Below are 20,888 nucleotides of genomic sequence, written 5' to 3'. Positions count from 1 at the left end.
ACGCCACACAGTAATTTCACTAATATTGAAGAAGTACTGTATATTTATTTGAGATGATTTTTCACAAAAACGGCGCAAATCAGCCAAATATTAAAACTACTATTATTATATTGCATATTAATTAGATTATTTTTAGTACGTTTTTATTTAGTTATAAAAAAATATATTTTTATATCTAGTATAAACCTTTAACAACTTATTTCTATGATATTTTTGGAGAAAATGTTTATTTGTTTATATGTTATTTTTTATGATTCTTAGAACTCTATTCCAAAAAATGTTCAGTGAATAAAAAATAAGTCGTCTCAATGTAGCGTAACAGTTTGATAATGGCCTTAAACGAAATAGCTGTCACAATATAATATAATTAAAAATGATTTAATTACTAAAAAAGACATTTGTAATTTTTTTCACCAATAATACGTATTTTCATTCTTGCGTAATTTTTCCGAGGCCCTGCGGGTTTACGGTTTGAGGCCCTTGCATATTAGCATATGCCCTTCAAAAATGGTGTAACAAAGTGATAACCTTGGAGGAAACATAGACAATTACTCCAATGGAACGCCAGATATTATTTCAGGATGTGATATTTAAAAAAATTCCAAATATACACCCTAAAAATAGTCGTCAGTCGTCTTGCAGATGTGACATCGAAATTGATTTTTATTTTTATTGAAGGAAGTGAAAGTGAAAGAAAAACAAGTGTTTATGTTTTTTTATATAATGAAATAGTTACTTTATTATTATAAAAATAAACACAATTAAATATATTGCAAATTAAAAATTCATCTTCATTTAGAATAGATCAATTGCAGATTTTAGTGAGAATAAAATCAAATATGCCTCATAGAGGTTTGGCGGTCGGGCGGAATGAGCCGACGAGTCACGAGGCTGTTCCGTGCAAGTGCGTCGTCCCGTCTTGTCACGCTTGCTACATAAGAGTCGTTTTTACCCCCCTACGCGCGCCAAAAGATTTTTCACTTCAAAATTCGAAAAATTGTTCCATGTTTAGCTTTCCAACCAAACATTTATATTTTATGTATTGTTTGTTGTATATTTTGGCATTTTTTTAATGTAATCTGACAACTATTAATAAGAAAGATCTCCCGTACGTAACAGGCCTCCTGTTCTGTGGCCAATTTCCTTCGTTCACCATAGTTAACATTGCCAGGAATACCAGGGTTGTACTCGGCAATGTCTCCTAGTACCCCACTGGAGCGATTGGTGATAATTAATATCAAACTATTTACTGCGGTTTAAAGCCAATGAATCTACCCAAATTTCACCGTTTATCCTATGGGATAAAATATGTTTTTAAGTTCCATAAATTTGGCACATTATAGCAAACGATCGCTCAAAACTTTTTGCAAACTTTGCATAATATGACAAAAATCGCTCAAGTGGATAACGTGGCTTCCCACGTATCTGACCCTTCTTCCATATTACTAAGCCCCACAGGTCGGTATGGTAAGGAAACAGTAAGGAATCGGCAAAAACCGCAAGACCCTACGCAGAAAAGTCTGTGCAGAGTCGGTTTATTTCAGTAATCAAAGACTATATATATAAAACAGCTGTGCAAAAACTGTGGCATTTTTTGTTGTTGTAAATCCGTTGTTGCGAAAATCGGATTTCTTTCCTGCAGGTAACAAGATTAACAAGGTAGTTAGATCTAGTTTGTAGGTTGGTACTTACCCATAGCAGTGGGCTGAAGGAGTAGCACCAAAAAGGGGGCCGCCCACAATACGAGCCTAGTCACCGTCATCTGAAACAAGGTATCACACATTATTACATTACATATTATGCTAATTTATATATTAAAATAACGTGCATCGTTGATTGCTCTGACATTTGCAATGGTTTGGCAAAACGCGACGTCATCGAATGGATTTAATTTTGTCCAGTACATACGTAATATTCGCAATCTAGATTATGGACAGACACTATTATTTGATATCCCACATAATAAATTTTAACTATAAATAGAACATAATAATATATATTAGGCAATGGTGATAGCCGAAGCTACGTAGGAAATAACAAAATTATGACAATTATATCTGAAATTAATGATAATGCTTTTAACCTAAACAAAGAAAACGTTAGATCTAATTCTGACGAGGCTAAAAACTGGAATAGTCTGTCATTACCTACTTTTGGCGAACTGGAGTCGTACCAGAATTCAAAATGAATAATTGAAAATAAATAAAAATATAAACCCAATTTATTTATGAGATCGTATTTTTTAAAGCAGCAACAAAAAATAAACATCGAGCACTGGCGTCATTAAAATTGAACAGCTTGTTAAGTTTTGAAATTCTAGAACATGGAAAAAATGAGTATTGTTAATTTATTGGGAATTCGAATTATTGGTAATCCGGTTAAAAACAGGATTGCAGGCCGTTTCCTAATAAACTTTTAGTAAACTCGTAATAAAATCGGAACACGTTTCCACACACCTGTCTTGATAATATATAATGACGAAATGCGAAAATGTTATGATTTTTATGAAAAGTTTATCAGGAAACCTACCAATTCGTTCGTTAAGGCCCTGCAATCCCGTTATCCGGATTACGAATAATTTGAAGAGATTCTTAATAAATTAGCAATATTTTTATCAGTAAGTTTTCTCCGTGTAAGTTATAGAGAGTTGATATAATAAATTATATCATCTTCTATCTTCGTGTCACCTGTTCCTGTTCTTCATTTTACTTAACTTCACTTTATTTTTGTAACATTTTTTTTATATACCTGCATCAACTGTAAAGCGACCCTGCGTTGATATCTCACAAAAGCGGCGCTATACAAATTGTCCAGTATATTACTTAATAAATATTAATATTAAAAATAAGATATTGCGATAGGGTGAAGATTACCCTATATTTTCAGTAGTAAAAAAATCTTAAAACTATAGCGAAGCCGGGCAGTAAATAAGTGCTTTCACACCAACGAAATATTGCCTGATCTATATATTTTTATAAATTATTATTTTTTTTTATTATAGCGGCTGTTTAAAGATGCTACATAAAAAATATGATGTAAATATATGTATAGCAAATTGTATTTCTTAGTCCTCGTCATTAGGTTGACCTGTGCTGAGGCGGACTTAAGTTATTAATTTCTATTTTATTTGCTTTATATGTCTTTTTAATGTTTTTTCATTGATCTCTTTCAGCCAGATTTTAATTCTTGATTTGTAATCATTAAATTTTTCTATTCGCTTTATATCTGGGGAAAATGTAAATGTAGTTTCTTAGTCCGAATGTGGTTTTATGACTTGGAATATTTTTTATGTCATTGTGATTTGATCTAGTGTGATACATCATATAATCCTCTACAATACGCGGCATTGTAGAGGATTCATTATTTTTGAATAGTTTCAATAGTATTTATTTGTTGTACATTGGGTAAATCAAAATTCAGTATGGTCTTTATGATTCATTTTTGAATTGTATTCTGGTTATGTATATACTTTTAGATACAGCAACATTGAACATTATTTTTACGGCATTCGTGTAATTTTAGTTATAGTGATTTTACAGGTTGGTCCCTTGAGTTCATTGAAAATGTTAAAAATTTAATTTTGCTTATATTAAGGGTACGCGAGTTAAATTTCAGCCAATTTCGAAGTGTACTAAACCCTTGTTCAGCAGCATAAAATGTTTCCGTCTAGTTTTCTTCTTCAAATAATATAACGGTATCATCAGCAAAAACTGATTATATTGATAATAAATAGAATCGGTCCCAGTACGCTTCCTTGGGGGACGCCATTGTTCATTGGCAATAGTTTACTACTACTACTTAGATAGATATATTTTATGGTTTATTATATCAAAAGATTTCTGGAGATCTATGAATAAAGTCAAACATTTTTAAATGTATTAATTGTACCGATTTCTAGCAATAATTTTATATTTTAATAATAATCATTTTGCCTATATGGACGGTGCGTCCCCTGTTTACGACTTACAACCTGTTGACTGATGACGATAGAAATAAAGCGATTCTCAAAATCATTACACTTCATAGTCATCCTTCCACTTCAACCCAATTATATGTTCACTCTCGTAGAATTTTCCGAGATATTATCATAAAAGCCAGGATGTGAATCTATGTATTCATTTACGAATGCTTTTTTCATATTGCTAAGTTTCAAAGTCAAAAAAGCTTCTTTATTAATAAAAATAAGAGTCCTGTTTCAGCAATAATCTTATATGTCGAGATGACAACAAATGATGTTGTTTTAATATTATGATAATATAATAATCAAAGTGGGCGCCTTCGATGTGCCACATTATTTATATATTCAGAGGTCGACGAGTCGTTTGGTTTAACCTTAAAGAGAATCTGTTTGTAGCCCACTCCAAGACCAGTCTTTGTTATTAGTTATTATGTAAGATAATGCATGCAAATTTTATAATAAAATTTTTGCAATGGTTTTTTTTGAGCGACGTTCCGGACGCTTTTAATAAAACATGGGCGTGTATTATGGCAACGTCGTGAGTTGATTTAATTGTTTTTAAATATGTCACGCGGAAGTAAATAGATTCAATTATTATTGAGGATATCCTCGATATTTATTACGTGTGTGCACTTGAGCCACCCCATGACATCACGCTATTACAATAGCAAAGTTTGCGGGGTCCACTAGTTATTGATAAAGATGGACGCCTGGTGTATACGCAATGTGTATAACATAATGTTATGGTGTGGCTCAAGTGCATATACCGCCCCTTTTGCACCGCCCTTTCTTGATCTTACTCATTACTCATTACGCTTACATCAGCCTTGCACTCTTTACGGATCTCCACATTTCTCACAAGATCATACATCCTGATGTACGGATGTGAGGAATGGAACTGATAGATGAAAGTAGACTGAATGCTGTAGAAATGAGATCCCTGAGGCGTATGTGTGGTAAAACCATGTATGAGGGAGAGAAGGTGAATTTTATTAGATTTTTTTTATTTGAATGGGCAAATTTCATAATTATATATGGAAAATTGCAGTTGAGTTCAGACATGAACGGGGTGGGGGGATTTCAAATAAAGCTCGATAGAAGAGAGGATATTTGTTTACAGATTAACTTGAAACATGTTGATAATTTTGATTTAATAGTTGCATAAATAAAGTTTGTTATTTTATTTTTAAAAAAGCTATTTTAGAAGACAATACTAATAAATCCATAGAAACAAGAGGCAGAAAAATAAAAAAAGACAACGGTCAAAACTAAGAATCGATCCCAGGAGCTCTTGTCTTGATCTCCTATCCCGGTAAGACAAGAGATCCTGGGATCGATTGCTAGTTGTGACCGTCTTGTTCTGTTTCATTTAGATTAATTAATGTTAACTTCTTCTTCAATGATATATTACATTTATGGGTATAACCTTCTAAAAAATATAACATAATAATTCATATAACCTTAGCAAAAATCAGTAGCTTTTCTTTTGTTCTAGGCACCCTTAAAAATATCTTAAACATGAGTCAGTAATCACCGCATACTATGGATACGTATACTCAATGATAAAATACGGAAAAGTTTTTTGGGGAAACTCAGTAAACGCCAAAGATGTTTTTATCATCCAAAAGAGGTGCCTGTTACATTAAATTACAAACTCTGACCACCGGGATTCATGTAGACCAATTTTTAAAAATCTCAAACTTCTGATAGTGACGGACATATATATAATGGAGTTATGCCTGTTAGTTCGATCATCTCCAGAAAAGTTCCCACAAAAAAACTCAACATATAAACACGCTACAAGGTTCACAGAAAACTTATTAATCCCAAAAGCAAACAAAACTTTATTTGAAAAAGGACCACACTACATGGCCAGTTATGTCAAGTTAAAGAAATAGTGGTTCCTGAATATATTATATGTATAGATCATTTTCAAAGATTCAAATTTATGTTAGGAGTTATCTTTAAAATAATAATGTATTAACATTTTTTTTACAGGTGCCTTATTTTTTTGTTGAATTTATGGTTTTCTGAAACCTTGAGAAACGTCGAGGTGATAGGTCACCCCCAGTCACTGGGTGAGGCAATATTATTTTTATCTACCATTATTCTTGGGCACAAAACATCCGGGATTGGAATCTCCAAATAGTTAATAAAGAGTTAACAAATTGCTGACGTGAAATGATTATTCAAATACGCGTGTGCTATAATATTAATCATTTTGTTTTGGAACTGATATATAACAGCCCATTAAAATTGTAATAGGAACTTCTAAGACAATTTTCGAGAAGAATAACATTTTTATAATAACATCTATTCCGGGTATTCAACTGTACTATCGGTTTCGTAGAATCATTAACAGACCTTTAAAATTTATACGAATAACTGGAGAGCGAAACTATTAATTCTCAATATTGATTTTACTTATTTAATCAATAATTCGTGGACACGACTTATGAAAATAGAATTTTTTACGATTTTCTGGGAATCTGTTTTTATTGAACTAAAAATTAATGTGCTTTCGGAGAATTTTAACAATGAAAATTGTTTGATTTGATGAAATAATTATGCAAAAGTGATTTTTTGGACGACTATTAGTTTTTTAAACATAAATTTAACTGCTAGTCAAGAGAGCGTGAGCGACAATCGTTACTTGTAAATAATTATAGTTACTTGACCGGTCAGTGGTTGAGTGGGCAAGCGCTTGGGTCTCACCCGAGCGTCGCGTGTTCGATTCCTCGGCTGGCTAAGTCCTCCATCACAACACAAGCAACATTTTCGGCTTTCTGTGGTGGTAGTAGGAGATTTTCAAACATTGTTGGGTTATTCGTAACCTGGGAATGTTTGTCTTTCTTTTTTAAAAAAAAAAGAAAAAAAAAAAAAAAAATATATATTTTTTTTTTATGAGAGGCTAAACAGTTTCTATTGAAAAAACTGATATATAAAAAAAAACCATACGGTTTCAGAAAAAAAATCGAATACTCTCTCGGCAACAAATGACCTGATAAATAAAATAAGAACTAGAACAAGAGAAATAAGGTGGAAATTATGCTATAGCAATCCTTGTAGACCCACAAAAGCTTTCGATACCGTAAATCATAAAATACTACTAAAAAAATAGAAAACATATGTGTTACTGGTCCTGCTCTCCAACTCATTAAATCTCATCTAAATAAAACAATGCAAAATGTCAACTTAGATAACAAAACCAGTCAACACAATAACATAAACTATGGAGTTCCTCAAGGATCCATATTAGGGCCACCCCTTTTTCAAATATATATGCAATATGTCAATTTTCTTGTACACAGATGATACTGCCATATTTTATTTCGGAAAAAACTTAATAGAAAAATCACAATTGGTCTTAACATATTAAACAACTGGCTAATCTCTAATCTCTAAATAATATAAAATAAAGTCGCTATCCGCGTCTGTCTGTTTGTGCGCTTAGTTCTTCTAAACTACGATATATTGATACGGTTTTAATTATCATTTAAATGTAGTGGGGAGGGGAAGGAGATAAGGAAGAGAAAGGTGGGAGTACTTGGCTATTCAAATCTGGTTACCAAACACGGATAAAGCTATTTCAAGCAACATTTCAATTCTGAATGGTGTTCTTACACCAGGGCGGTATTGAGAATGAAGAATAACACTTATTTTCTTGAGGAGATGGGGGAAAGGCGAAACAGATGTCACACCAAATAATAATAATAATTACACAATTACACAATGTTCGATTCCTCGGCTGGCTAAGTCCTCCATCACAACACAAGCAACATTTTCGGCTTTCTGTGGTGGTAGTAGGAGATTTTCAAACATTGTTGGGTTATTCGTAACCCGGGAATGTTTGTCTTTCTTTTAAAAAAAAAAAAAAAAAAAAAATTGTCAATATGATATTAAAAAATGAGATAAAAAAAATTTTGTATTCTCAAACTATAAAAATATTACCATTTGTTATTTCAGCTACTGGCATTATACCTAGCTCTCTCATTAAGAATTTAGGCGTATTAGATCTATCAAAAAAATTATATATAAAGATGCAAATGTCGGTCATTTTGAATAACATAAATGTAGGATAGCGAAAGATTTTTTTAATATTTATGTTGAGTTTTTCTATCTAATCAGTAGGATTTATAGGCCCTGTTAGGAGTTCTACCGAGCCGAACCCTCTGATATGAAAACATCTGGAGTCGGTGAATTATTTCCCATTTGATCTCTGGTGAGTTGACGTGTTGTTCTTGTATTTTTTTGTATTTATTTTACTTATATAATGCACTTGCATAATGTTGATTGACTAGATGATCATTTGTGGAAAAGTGTGTGGAAGGGTTTAGTTTTTCCTATGGGAAAGATTTAACCCGGACATAAAATCGGATGTTTAAAACTGTTTATTCATAAATTTAACAATAATATTTTTGAAATTATTTGTGAAAGAACAACTTAAAATTGAAGCGGAGTTTTACAAATTAAGCTTGATTAAATTAGCTTGAATAAAATAATATCAATCGGCTTAACCCTCCAGGTTTTTTTAAATCTTTTTACCAACAAGTCCCAACGACATAGTGAATTATCTAAAATGTGCTACATATTACTTATTTTTGAAGTCCTCGTTAAAAGAAATGCTATTTTAGAAACTAGATAAAATTATCTTTGAAATATTTGCATGTGAATAAAACGTAAATATTTGTAAATACTACATTTTTAATATCAAACATGAAACTGTTAGCAAAAAAACTTACCAGGACATTTTGACTCGGAACGACCATAATTTTCAAATAATTCGATATTTATAAAACATATTCATTATTTGTAAAAATAATATGTAATAAAACTGTCATTTCACTTTTCATACCGTTTATACAATAAAAAATATATATAAATATAATTTTTTCTTTCAACTGTCAATGAAAAAATGCCAAAATTCGTAATCATGCACTTCTACAATTTTTAAAAATTTTATCCATGTAATAATGTATGAATATTTGATACAAACTGTAAAAAATAATTCTTTATCTTTCCAATGACGAATATATCTCATATCTACGCATTATAGATAAAAAGATACAAATACTTTTATAATTTATTGACGCTCCGGTCAGATCTGTCCTTCACAGGCTATAATGGAATATGATATTTGTGGCTAGTAATGTCCTTCCGAGGCCTGGAGGGTTAATAAAAAATAATAAAATATCAGAATATCGGGATGGAGTCAGTTTGTTCCATCATTCGCTTTACGAGCAAATCAATACCAATCTGTTACCACGCTCCGAGTCATTTTCCTAATGGGAAATCTGCCAAAACAAGTGGTTAGCGGCGACGACATGATGCAATTACTAATTAAGTTCTAATTACGATCTTCACGCGTAGGTATAATACATTACTTAATTGGATAAAATGCCTACGCGTGTAGATCTATAATCTAATTGAATAAAGTTGTTATCACACAGTTTTGTAAGTATACCTACTTGACTAAAGTTTGCAATCGACTAATCTTAGGAAATACTTGGCAGACCAACAATTCAATTTAGTAGGCGGGTTTGGGTATCGCCGCCCCGGAAACTATTTACTGGGTAACCAACACCTCTGCCATAGGCCAACCCAAGTGGTTTGCAACGTTTGGTGATTTAGCAGGGGTGCCCGGGTTCATTGGGTGAGGCGTGTTCAGGATACGCCTACCCACCTCTTGTGTGGCCTGGGAGGGGTTGATTTGGGGAGACACTGGTCTCTCGAACAGTCGGAGAGAATATTGTAAAATATAATTGTAATAATTTATTGTAAATGGAACTTCACTGGTTTATTTTATACTCGACATCTTAAATGCAAAATTAATTCACATGTACAACTATATGTTTCCTAAATATACTTAAAAAATATATCTGACCAGAAACCATTATATGTTTTTATTCATTTCAAACGGCGCCAAATTCTATCTATTCCGGGATCCAGGCGCAATTGGACTTAGGACCAATTATGAAATCAGATAGTAGGGTGGAGCGGTCCAGTGTGGAAATTAGATAGCAGAATGGAGCGGTCCAGTAAGGAGATCAGATAGTAGGGTGGAGCGGTCCAGTATGGAAATTAGATAGCAGAATGGAGCGGTCCAGTAAGGAGATCAGATAGTAGGGTAGAGCGGTCCAGTATGGAGATTATATAGCAGAATGGAGCGGTCCAGTAAGGAGATCAGATAGTAGGGTGGAGCGGTCCAGTGTGGAAATTAGATAGCAGAATGGAGCGGTCCAGTAAGGAGATCAGATAGTAGGGTGGAGCGGTCCAGTATGGAAATTAGATAGTAGAATGGAGCGGTCCAGTAAGGAGATCAGATAGTAGGGTGGAGCGGTCCAGTATGGAGATTATATAGCAGAATGGAGCGGTCCAGTAAGGATATCAGATAGTAGGGTGGAGCGGTCCAGTATGGAGATTAGATAGCACAATGGAGCGGTCCAGTAAGGAGATCAGATAGTAGGGTGGAGCGGTCCAGTATGGAGATTAGATAGCACAATGGAGCGGTCCAGTAAGGAGATCAGATAGTAGGGTGGAGCGGTCCAGTATGGAGATTAGATAGCACAATGGAGCGGTCCAGTAAGGAGATCAGATAGTAGGGTGGAGCGGTCCAGTATGGAGATTAGATAGCACAATGGAGCGGTCCAGTAAGGAGATCAGATAGTAGAATGGAGCGGTCCAGTATGGAGATTAGATAGCAGAATGGAGCGGTCCAGTAAGGAGATCAGATAGTAGGGTGGAGCGGTCCAGTATGGAGATTATATAGCAGAATGGAGCGGTCCAGTAAGGATATCAGATAGTAGGGTGGAGCGGTCCAGTATGGAGATTAGATAGCACAATGGAGCGGTCCAGTAAGGAGATCAGATAGTAGGGTGGAGCGGTCCAGTATGGAGATTAGATAGCACAATGGAGCGGTCCAGTAAGGAGATCAGATAGTAGAATGGAGCGGTCCAGTATGGAGATTAGATAGCAGAATGGAGCGGTCCAGTAAGGAGATTTTTTTTCATAATATCTAATTCGTCATACGCATATATTTTTATTTTATTATTTTAAGCCGACGTAGCATAGTGGCTAGTGCACCGGACCGGCAATCGGAAGGCTGCGGGTTCGATTCTCGTCGGCGGCATTTATGTTTTCTTATGAAATATTCTTGGAAGCCGATTATAGCCATAATACAGGGTTTTCCAATAAGAGGTGTTATTTTGAATAGCCCGCTATTTCGGTAGATGTTACTTTTGAAGCTGTCATTTTTTGAAATTTGACAAGTAGAAAGGCCCATTTCCACCTCGGTGGCTTCGTCAACAAGCAAAATTGTCGCATCTAGGGCTCGGAAAACCCAAGAGTTATTGTTGAAAAGCCTCTCTATCCTCAACGTATGACTGTTTGGTGCGGTTTATGGTCCGACGGAGTCATTGGACCTTACTTTTTCAAAAATGAGGCTGGAGTAACAGTTACGGTGAATGGATTGCGCTATCGAGAGATGATTAATAATTTTTTATGACCGGAATTGGATGGTATCGATCTGGACAACGTTAACTTTCAACAAGACGGCGCTACGTGCCACACAAGCAATGAAACCATTGATCTTTTACGATTGAATATCAAAATAACACCTCTTATTGGAAAACTCTGTACATAGGTTTATACTTTCGCCATTGAAATTTTAAACGGCGCCTAATACTAACTAATCCAGGCGCCATTTGACTCGGGGCCAGTTATGAAATTAGACAGGTGACGTTCTTATTAGCATCATTGACAATGGCAGAAGGATTGAAGAAGCCAACGTGATTTCCCGGAAGCCGATGAATAGGTAAGAGAGACCAAGTCACATTGTCTCAGTCGGTCTGTGTGCACAGTGGCGGGTGTGTTAGCACTGTTAGCCACAAAACTGGGTGTCAACAAGGCGAGATAAAGCTAAAAACGAAACGCGCCGGTATAAATTAACTGCAGGAAATCACTTTTCGAGGATAAAATTCAAAATAACAGCTGGATTTAAAAGAATTTATAATATCCATTAATTAAATCGAGATTTAATGTAAAATTTTATGTTTGGCATTGAAAAGATCCCACTTGACATATTTCACCGAGATCTGGTACAGTCATACTAAGAGATGTTTGAACACCAACAGCCGTTCAAACATTTTTTTTAAATATGTTAAGTCTGAAACATTTTTTTTTATAAATATAAAATAGATGGGTACGGTCGTGATATTCCAGTATGTTTATTTTATTTTTATTTTCTGACAATTCTGACAAGTAATTGGTTAATAACACAAGGGAGTGTAGCGTGGCACGTTATATAAGAATTTACAATCATTAAAAAATAGATAGGTATATTAATACTGTCGACATGTAAATTAAATAATAACAGAAATTCAAAAAAATTATATTTTCATGATAAATGTTTTTTCCCCAATTTGAAGCAGTAAGTTAGCGATTGGGATGTTTTTTGACTTTTGAAATAATGGCATACAGAGCTCCGGGCTTAAAAGGCCCCTTTCTCTCTCATCATGATTTTAAATATTGGTTGTAGAGTAACTATATTTTATTTTGGTTGAGTTAGAAAATATTTATGATAGGTAACATGGCTGCAATATGGGGGATTTAAAGTTTACGAAGGATTTGTTTTGGTTTTTTATGAGTCGTAATTATATTTTCATCATACTGTGCGAGGCAGTTGATGGACGCGTTTTCATGGGTGGGAAAAACCGCATAAAATGATTCCGCGAGATTTAAATATGAAATGGGGATGTTCAAAATCATATGTAACCAAAAAAGTTCAATTTCACAGTTCGATTATGTTCCAACTGGTACCTACACGAAGACGCCAAATTTTTTGCGGAGTATTTAAACATATTTGAGTGTGCGATACAATGAACCACTCTATCTTTCAGTTAGATTGTTTCAAATGGTACCTACACAGTGACTCCAGAACATGTATGATACATAGTATAGTGATTCAAAGTATCAATGTCTTGTAAATGTCAATTAAATACCATGTATAGGATAACAAAATGTAATCAATGTTAAGAACGATTTTCGAGTATGTGAAACAATGAATCAATCAATCTTTCACTGTAATTTCTACTTTTATTAACTTGGACGACACAAATAAATAAAAACTTCTTTATGGAATTCTGATTGGTCAACTCAAATAGCGCTCAATTGTAACAGATTTTCTATTTTCTAACTCAATGTATACAAAGTGAGCAAATAATAAAAAATTACATTTGAATTTGAAATATACTTATCATCGATATGCAAGGTATTCGAAAAGCGAGTCTATTTTATTATAAGTACCTACTTACAAGCAGTGGCGGCTCGTGACTTTTGAGTGTTATAGAGTGCATTGTTTGAAAAATTCGGCATTTTTGATGTTGGTTAGTCCAAAACAATTATTTTTTCGAAAATTTGGTTTTATATACGAAGATTTTCAGGAAATTTCAATTTGGCAATGCGCTTCACCGATTTCCTGAAAATCTTCATACAAAAAACCGAATTAAAAAAAAAGTTTTCCACTAAATCTGAATGTAATTTTTTTGTATTAGCACTCCAGTATACCCAAAAGTAACGAGCCCAATGTTTTACAATACACAATGTTTTTATTGTAGTTTTCAGGTTAAAAAGTTGAATTACTTCTGTCTAAAAATAACTATTCTTCTATGGATTTTTTGTTTTTGTTTTAGAAAAAACTTATTTTTTCTTTAACTTCTATTATCGAGAGAATCACTTTCCGAAGTTAGTGCACTTTACCCACGGACCCCTTGCACAGGTAATCCTTATTCTCTTATTGTTTGTATGCACACATGAAGCTGACTGTAAAACTTGTAGGATGGGTATCTACCATCGATGTAATAACTTGTTGGCCGATGGTAGCTACTACAATAGTTATTCTCTTGAATTTTGTTAATAATTTTCGTAACAACATAATTTATAGAAGACAATATAATATTACTGTGTAGTATTTATTAATCTTTAGTTACTTTGGGAAATTCATGCTTTGGCCTCATAGTCAGTTGGCCTACGTAAAATATAGATTATTTTCCATAGTTATTCAATAACAAACATATTGGATGAATAATAATATTGTTTTATTAATATATTATGATGTCCTCTGACATTATTATCTCCCTAGAGAATGAGAATTTTATGAATAAAAAATTACGAATTCTGCGATAATACTTTTTTGGGTATTTTTGGGGAATTAACATAACATAATTAATAACGTTATAGTTGTAAGCTAAGATAACAAATAACCTGTTTGACATGTTTTGCGAGTTTTAAGTGCCATTAGATGTTATACAAACGCATTATTTCTTCATAAATATATCGATTCATTTTTCTGTTTAAATAAAAAATATTCACTAGGTACACAAAGTTAAATAACTTCACATGTATATTACCCATGGATATTTATGGTTATGACTGTCAATAATACAAGGCAAGTGTGGTCGAGTAGGCAGGTCAGAGTAACACAGATTCTTTGCTTCTATTATATAAGCGATTTATAAAAATTGTCACATCTTATTGATTTTATTTTCAATTGGGTTAAGAAATGTAGTTTTGCATGCGAAAGGAAGGAGTCGAGTCAAATAACAAGGAAAAAATCAAACCGTACTAAAATACATAAATTTTTGTCAATAGATCTATTTAATAATAATTGGTTTCACTGAGGATTGAGCCTTCCTCCCCGGTGACTGGAGTCAACCGCGCTAATAGCTGAGCCAAATCCCAGTTGGATAGGAGCGAAATTTATTTTGTAATTTCAGAGAAATTCCGCGTGTATGTGCGTGATTACCACCAAAAGATATCTACCGAGTTACAGCTCGATCTATGACGGGGAGTGTGTTAATTTCCGCTTAATATATTTGCATTCATTCATTAACGACAACAAAAGTGAGGTTCTAATAGATGTATTTAAAAAGAGAATATAATCTAAAATTTTATTTGATAAACACGACTACGAGAAAAGGTTGATTTCAGAAAGGTACTTCTCATTTCGTTGTAGCTATATCGACTCATAAACTTTTTCAAACTCACTCACAGAAATGTCTCCCTACTAAATAAATAGTATCATAGATTTAATAAAAAATGAGCTTTTAAGAATAAATAAAAAAAAATCATCGTAATTTATAATGCAATAAAAGTACCTACAATAAAGATAATTATAATCATTACAAAAACACCCCAAAAAGGCAATTATTATATTAGTTATAAAATAGTTACCACTTACTTTGTATGTTTCCCTTTTCACCACTTGCAGTATAAATAATATTATTTAATAAAAACTCCGCCCAACTATCTAATTAATGAACTATTATTTAATTCGATTAAAGTCGTTATTCGTGGTAAGATAATAATTGCACCGTCTTGCTCCGAAGACACAATCACAACTGTTGCTCACTCCACGCTCTAAATCTTTATATTGATGAGCCATTTTTTTCGATCGGCATTATAGGTATTATCGTAGGCAGGTTGGGTTGCATTACACAACGAAGTTAATATTTGTGGTCGGTGACCTTAGCGATTTTTTTCAGGTTTGTGTTTATATTATTTATGTATGATGTTAATTGAAAATTATACATTTGATTACATATTTGCACATTTAAAAGAGTGTTTTTTATACAAATTTACAGTTTTATTCCGAGGTCAATAAAATCTATAGTTTTATTCCAAGATCAATAAAATTGTACACTTGAACTCCAAAACAAGAGAAGGCCACAAAGAACCCGAAGAAAACTTGATTTAATATTTTGTTAATTTATTATTTTTTAATGATAAGCTAATGTTTATAAGACAAGGTTTTATGCATAGCATAAAGGATAACAAATAATTATAAGCAATAATTAGTCGCCTGAAATATCAATACAAATTGAAAATATCTGCCGAGTAAAAATAAAAGCCGCCAACGGGAATTGAACTCGTACTTTCTGATGTCCGGTCAGGTGCTCTGAAACCACTGAGCTATGTCGGCTTATTTCCAACCCGCCCAATGGTTCAATATGTACTAGTACCTCAATCAACAATTACTGCTTACTATATTTTTTCCTCCTGTAAACAACCATCTTTATTTTTGTAGGAAAGGCTTTGTTAGTGCTATATTTCTCACTAGATGGCGTAGAGACATATTATATCTTCATTTATTGGTGAAATATTTTTGACTTGTAAAATATTATTATTTTTTAATGATAGACTAATGTTTATAAGACAAGGTTTTATGCATAGCATAAAGGATAACAAATAATTATAAGCAATAATTAGTCGCATGAAATATCTGAAAAATACCTGAAAAAAAATATATAATAAGATTCATTTGGCGGGTTGGAAGTAAGCCGCCATAGCTCAGTGGTTTCAGAGAACCTGACCGGACATCAGAAGGTACTGGTTCAATTCCCGTTGGCGGCATTTATTTTTACTCGGGAGATATTTTCAATTTGTATTGATATTTCAGGCGACTAATTATTGCTTTTAATTATTTGTTATTGTTAATTTATTAAAAATCTGGTCATATTTTTCGTATTCCTATTAAAAACGGGACTAAAGGCCTTTAACGAATGAATTGAAAGATTTTCTAACAACTTGTCGGTAAAAAGACAACGATTACGAAGTGGGAACCATGTCCATAATAATTATAATATTTTGGCATTTCGTCATCATATTTATCAGGAAAAGATATATTCCAAATGGCCTAATATTTTATTAGAAAATGGATTGCAATCACGTTTTTAACAGTATTTTAATAAGTCAGCCATGCCCATTTTTCTACGTGTAGAATAAAATTAAATCCTACATAAATAAGTAAGGAAAAATTGGCTTATAATGGACACGCCCACAACTTGCCTCTTTTTGGACAACATGATTTGAAATTTTCACGGCCAAACAATCCATCGTGAATTCTTATTTTTGAGGTATTATGCCGTGTTTAATTTCCTCTTTCTTTAGCCAACGTTTCGGACATCTGTCACGCTGTTTATCGTTAGGCGAAGATTGTTAGCTTCGCTATATTGAGGAAGCTCAACACGGCAGAATAACCTAAAAATGATAATAACTTTAATAATAATTAAAACTTGTGTTTACATCATTTATAACAAAAAATAAAAACATTTAAACTTTGCACAAGATTAAGTCGCTCTGGGCATTGAATTAGAGTACAAAAGGTGTTGTAATTTAAATTGATTTACTTAGTATGCGAAGCAGTTAGTCGACTTGACACTGCCGAGTTTTTCACCTCAGTATAACCAATATACCAGGTATAATCTCGTTCACGTCATCAGTGAGTTGTTTGATTTATTCAAACAAAACTATGATCAATAATACGCTCAAATTCGGTTCGGACTTAAATATTATTTCAGGGAAACTATCAAGAATGGCAAAATTCGCATTTGGTAAAGACGCTTTTTAATTTTTTTAAATATTTTTTTTATTTCTGCTCCGCATTGTTATTTTGGTATTTTCCTTCCAAAGTAATTACTTTATATTATGTGAGCATGGACCGACCGAAGTTTCGGTTTCGGCCAATAAACGAGATTCGGCTGCGGTTTTGATTTCGGCTAAAATGATCCGAAACCTGCGTTTGTGATGCGTCTGATGAAATTCAGCTTTACTCGGGCTCAAGTGTATGTCACTAGAATAACTTATATATATTATTTTTAAAGAAGCTGTCATATATTTATATAAACTTTGTCTTAATTCAAAAGTGTGTGAAAAGTTATTGTTTAAATGATAATTAGTTATAAGTTGTTTCCCTTGAACACCTTAAGTTTTTAAACTCTAATATATATGTTATTGTTGACATTTGTACATTTGACAAGTTGAAAAGGTAATAATGCGAAATTCTCTGAATAGAAAACAATCGTAAAGTATGCTCTGAAGATTGGTTTGGTTATGTAACAGATTATAGGTATGAAAAATTTCACAATGTTTCTTTATATGCTACTTTAGAGTCTCTTTGTCGAGAGATATTTCTCATATTTTAAATGAGTTATGCTTTTTAATACTTTATCTTACTTAATTATGATGTTTTTTGTAAATATCACAATTTTACGCCCTCTACGGAGCCATAAGTAATTCTAAGATCTAATAAGTAAACCAACGTTTTCATTAAATTGATTTACTTATTTTATTTCATTTCATATCATTTCAAGGATACTATTCAACGCATTTTGCACTTCACTGTACACGTCAGATCTATAGGCAGATACAATAATGCTTATCGCCAACTATTCCGCCTACCGAGATACTGCAGCGCTACGGAAATGTTCCTGGATGGACGAGTGCAGTCTTTCAGAGCGCTTCTCCGCCACCACATAGAAAGCTTATGGCGCAGTCATCAAATAACACAATCATCACTGTCATGGTTGCCTGGATGGAGTCCCCTCTTATGGCCTTCTGGAGACGGCAGATGAAATATCCTAAATAAATAGCTGCTTGCACACATTTTTGTGTTTATCTTTTTTCACTTAAATTCCGCATCTTTTGTGCCTATCTATGTATTATTATTTTGTCTTATTCTAATTATTTTATATATTATTACTAAATATTATAATGTACTGCACTGCACTATCCCTGCATACATTCGTTCACCATTACAAATTACAAGAGAGTTCACTATTACAAGAATGTATAAATCATAATGTTGAACAATAGATGCGCCTAATTCCGGGGTACAGACTATTTTTTAACTTATTTATAAGTTTCGGTTTCAGTTTCGGTCGAAACTAGAACAGGAACCGTAATTCGGTTTCGGCTGAAAATCTAATTTCTGTCAGTAGTAACTAGTTGGGAAGTCTCCCAGCTATGCACCGGTGCCGATGTTCAGTATTAGTTTATGAATGCAAGAACGAGTGAGTTTTTATTAGAATAATTCGTATTATCATTATATAGGAAAGCGCCAACCGCTGTAAAATTTGAGACTAATAAGACAGGGATATGATCTGATGATAGTATACAGTAATTTATGGCCAAATGGAATGTCGTTTGATTATGAATCTTCTTTAAAACTATCTGTTAATACGAGTTTGAAGCCCTCTACAGTAATCTCTGAAAACTCAGATATATTCTAGTAATATTAATCGATATAATCTGTGTATGAAAAAAATATAAACATCATTAGGATAAGCAGTTAGTAACAGTAACTACCCGGCTTAATCCGAGGTCATTATTTTTCCACTTTATAGGAAATTTACCTAATACAATATATTGTAATGAATATTCCGAAACAATTTAGTTCGTATTTTATAAGATAATTATACTCAACCCAAATTAATTTTATTATTACACGTTATTTCATAAGAAATTAACTCGCATTTGGTTCGTATTTTACATTGTTTATAGGGTTCCATGATAACTCAACACAGTGACAATTCAACACACTTTTAAAAAATTGTCGATATTTGTGCATCGCCCTTGAGGTGTTTTTGCACAAAAACGGCGCTATACAAGTTATCCAAGTATTATTATTATTATTATTATCTTTTAATAGATTATGCACAAATATCGATGTGTTTAACACGAGCCTCGCAGGATTCATAGCATTCCTAAGAGAGTAGCGTTCGATCGTTGCGGGAAACTTAGTAGTGTTAGTGTGTGTATTGTTTTTGTATGGGTTGAATCTGTAGTCTTTTTATTTTTTTGGAGATTTTCCTTTTCTACTAGTTAGTATTTATATTGTATTGTATTATTTATATTCATATGTTTTTCTACCAATGAATCTTCTGTGGAAACTTTACTGGTTTATGCAACTTGGTAAAAATGATTTGTATTAAAATATATTTGTATAACTGTTTGTTTCCCAAATAAAATAAAATAATAAAAGTGATATAAAGTCATTAGAAACTATGAAATTTTTTTTTTAACCCAACCTAACCTAACTTAACCTAACCTACTTAACCCAGTTAATAAAGTTTTTGTTTCATCACTTTTCATGACTTAATATAACTTTTTAAAGATGTGATGAATTATCATTGTGATGATTTATCTGGTCACCGTTTATAGACATGTTTCGAAACAATTTATAAAGATTAATCAAAATAGTAATTCAGCATTAAGCTTCGCCTTAATATTTAGAAATAATAATAATAATAATAATTGGATGACTTGTGTAGCGCCGTTTTTGTACTAAATCACCTCAAGGGCGCTGTAAAAGTAAGAAATAAGAAATAATTCATAAGAAATTTACACTCATCTTACATTTGGTTCGTATTTTACATGTTCCGATACAATTTAGTTCTTATTTTATAAGATAATTATACTCAACCCAAATTATTGCTATTTACACGTTATCTCATAAGAAATTTACACTCAACTTACATTTGGTTCCTATTTTACGTGTTCCGAAACAAATTAGTTCATATTAATAAGATGCTTGATGATGTGTACCTGGCGTTACTGGGGGTTTTTCCTTAGGAAACATATACCATCAAGAATTTTTCTGTAGACCTTTTTAATGTGTACAATTCCGTACAACATCATTTTGATGTATCTCATAAGATTTAGCCAAACATTTTTTGAGCGACTTGATTAAAAAACATCGACTTTTTTCTACTTTCTACAAGTATAACATGCATTATTATATATATAAAAACCTTCCGGAAGAAATTATCTAAATAATAGTCAAAACCCTATCAAAATCCGTTGCGTAGTTTAGAAGAACTAAGAGCATAAACAGACAGACGCGGATAGCGACTTTGCGACCCAATTGCGTTGAACACAAAACTGGAACTTTCTATTTAAATTATTATAATATATTATGAACTGCAAAAGCGAGGTTTCGGGACTATATTTGGAAATGATCTACCCACCGCAGTTATTATTTTTTGTTAAGTGTAAATTAGGTATGCAGGTAACAGGATATAACTATTGTCTATGCGTAGGTATATTTTAAAACAATTAATCAATTACTTTAATTGAATCTTGATTACTCGCGTAG

General features: G+C 32.8%; 1 protein-coding gene across 1 annotated transcript in view; it reads right to left on the bottom strand.

The window, feature by feature from the left end:
• The window catches only part of LOC149413195 (uncharacterized), a 34,619-nt gene extending 19,247 nt beyond the window's left edge, over positions 1 to 15,372 (bottom strand). Inside the window, exons 1-2 of the mRNA XM_089645319.1 lie at positions 15,195 to 15,372; positions 1,693 to 1,762 (exon numbers count right to left, since the gene is read on the bottom strand). Coding sequence (XP_089501445.1) covers positions 1,693 to 1,762 — 70 coding nt within the window. The 5' untranslated portion in view covers positions 15,195 to 15,372. The remainder of the gene's footprint in view (positions 1 to 1,692; positions 1,763 to 15,194) is intronic.
• Positions 15,373 to 20,888: the final 5,516 nt, after the last annotated feature.

Source organism: Hesperophylax consimilis, chromosome 22, assembly GCF_061612785.1.
Source record: "Hesperophylax consimilis isolate HC1 chromosome 22, BYU_Hcon_1.0, whole genome shotgun sequence".
Taxonomy (NCBI): domain Eukaryota; kingdom Metazoa; phylum Arthropoda; class Insecta; order Trichoptera; family Limnephilidae; genus Hesperophylax; species Hesperophylax consimilis.
Note: the sequence above shows the minus strand (reverse complement) of the source record. Positions and strands in the feature narration are given on the sequence as shown.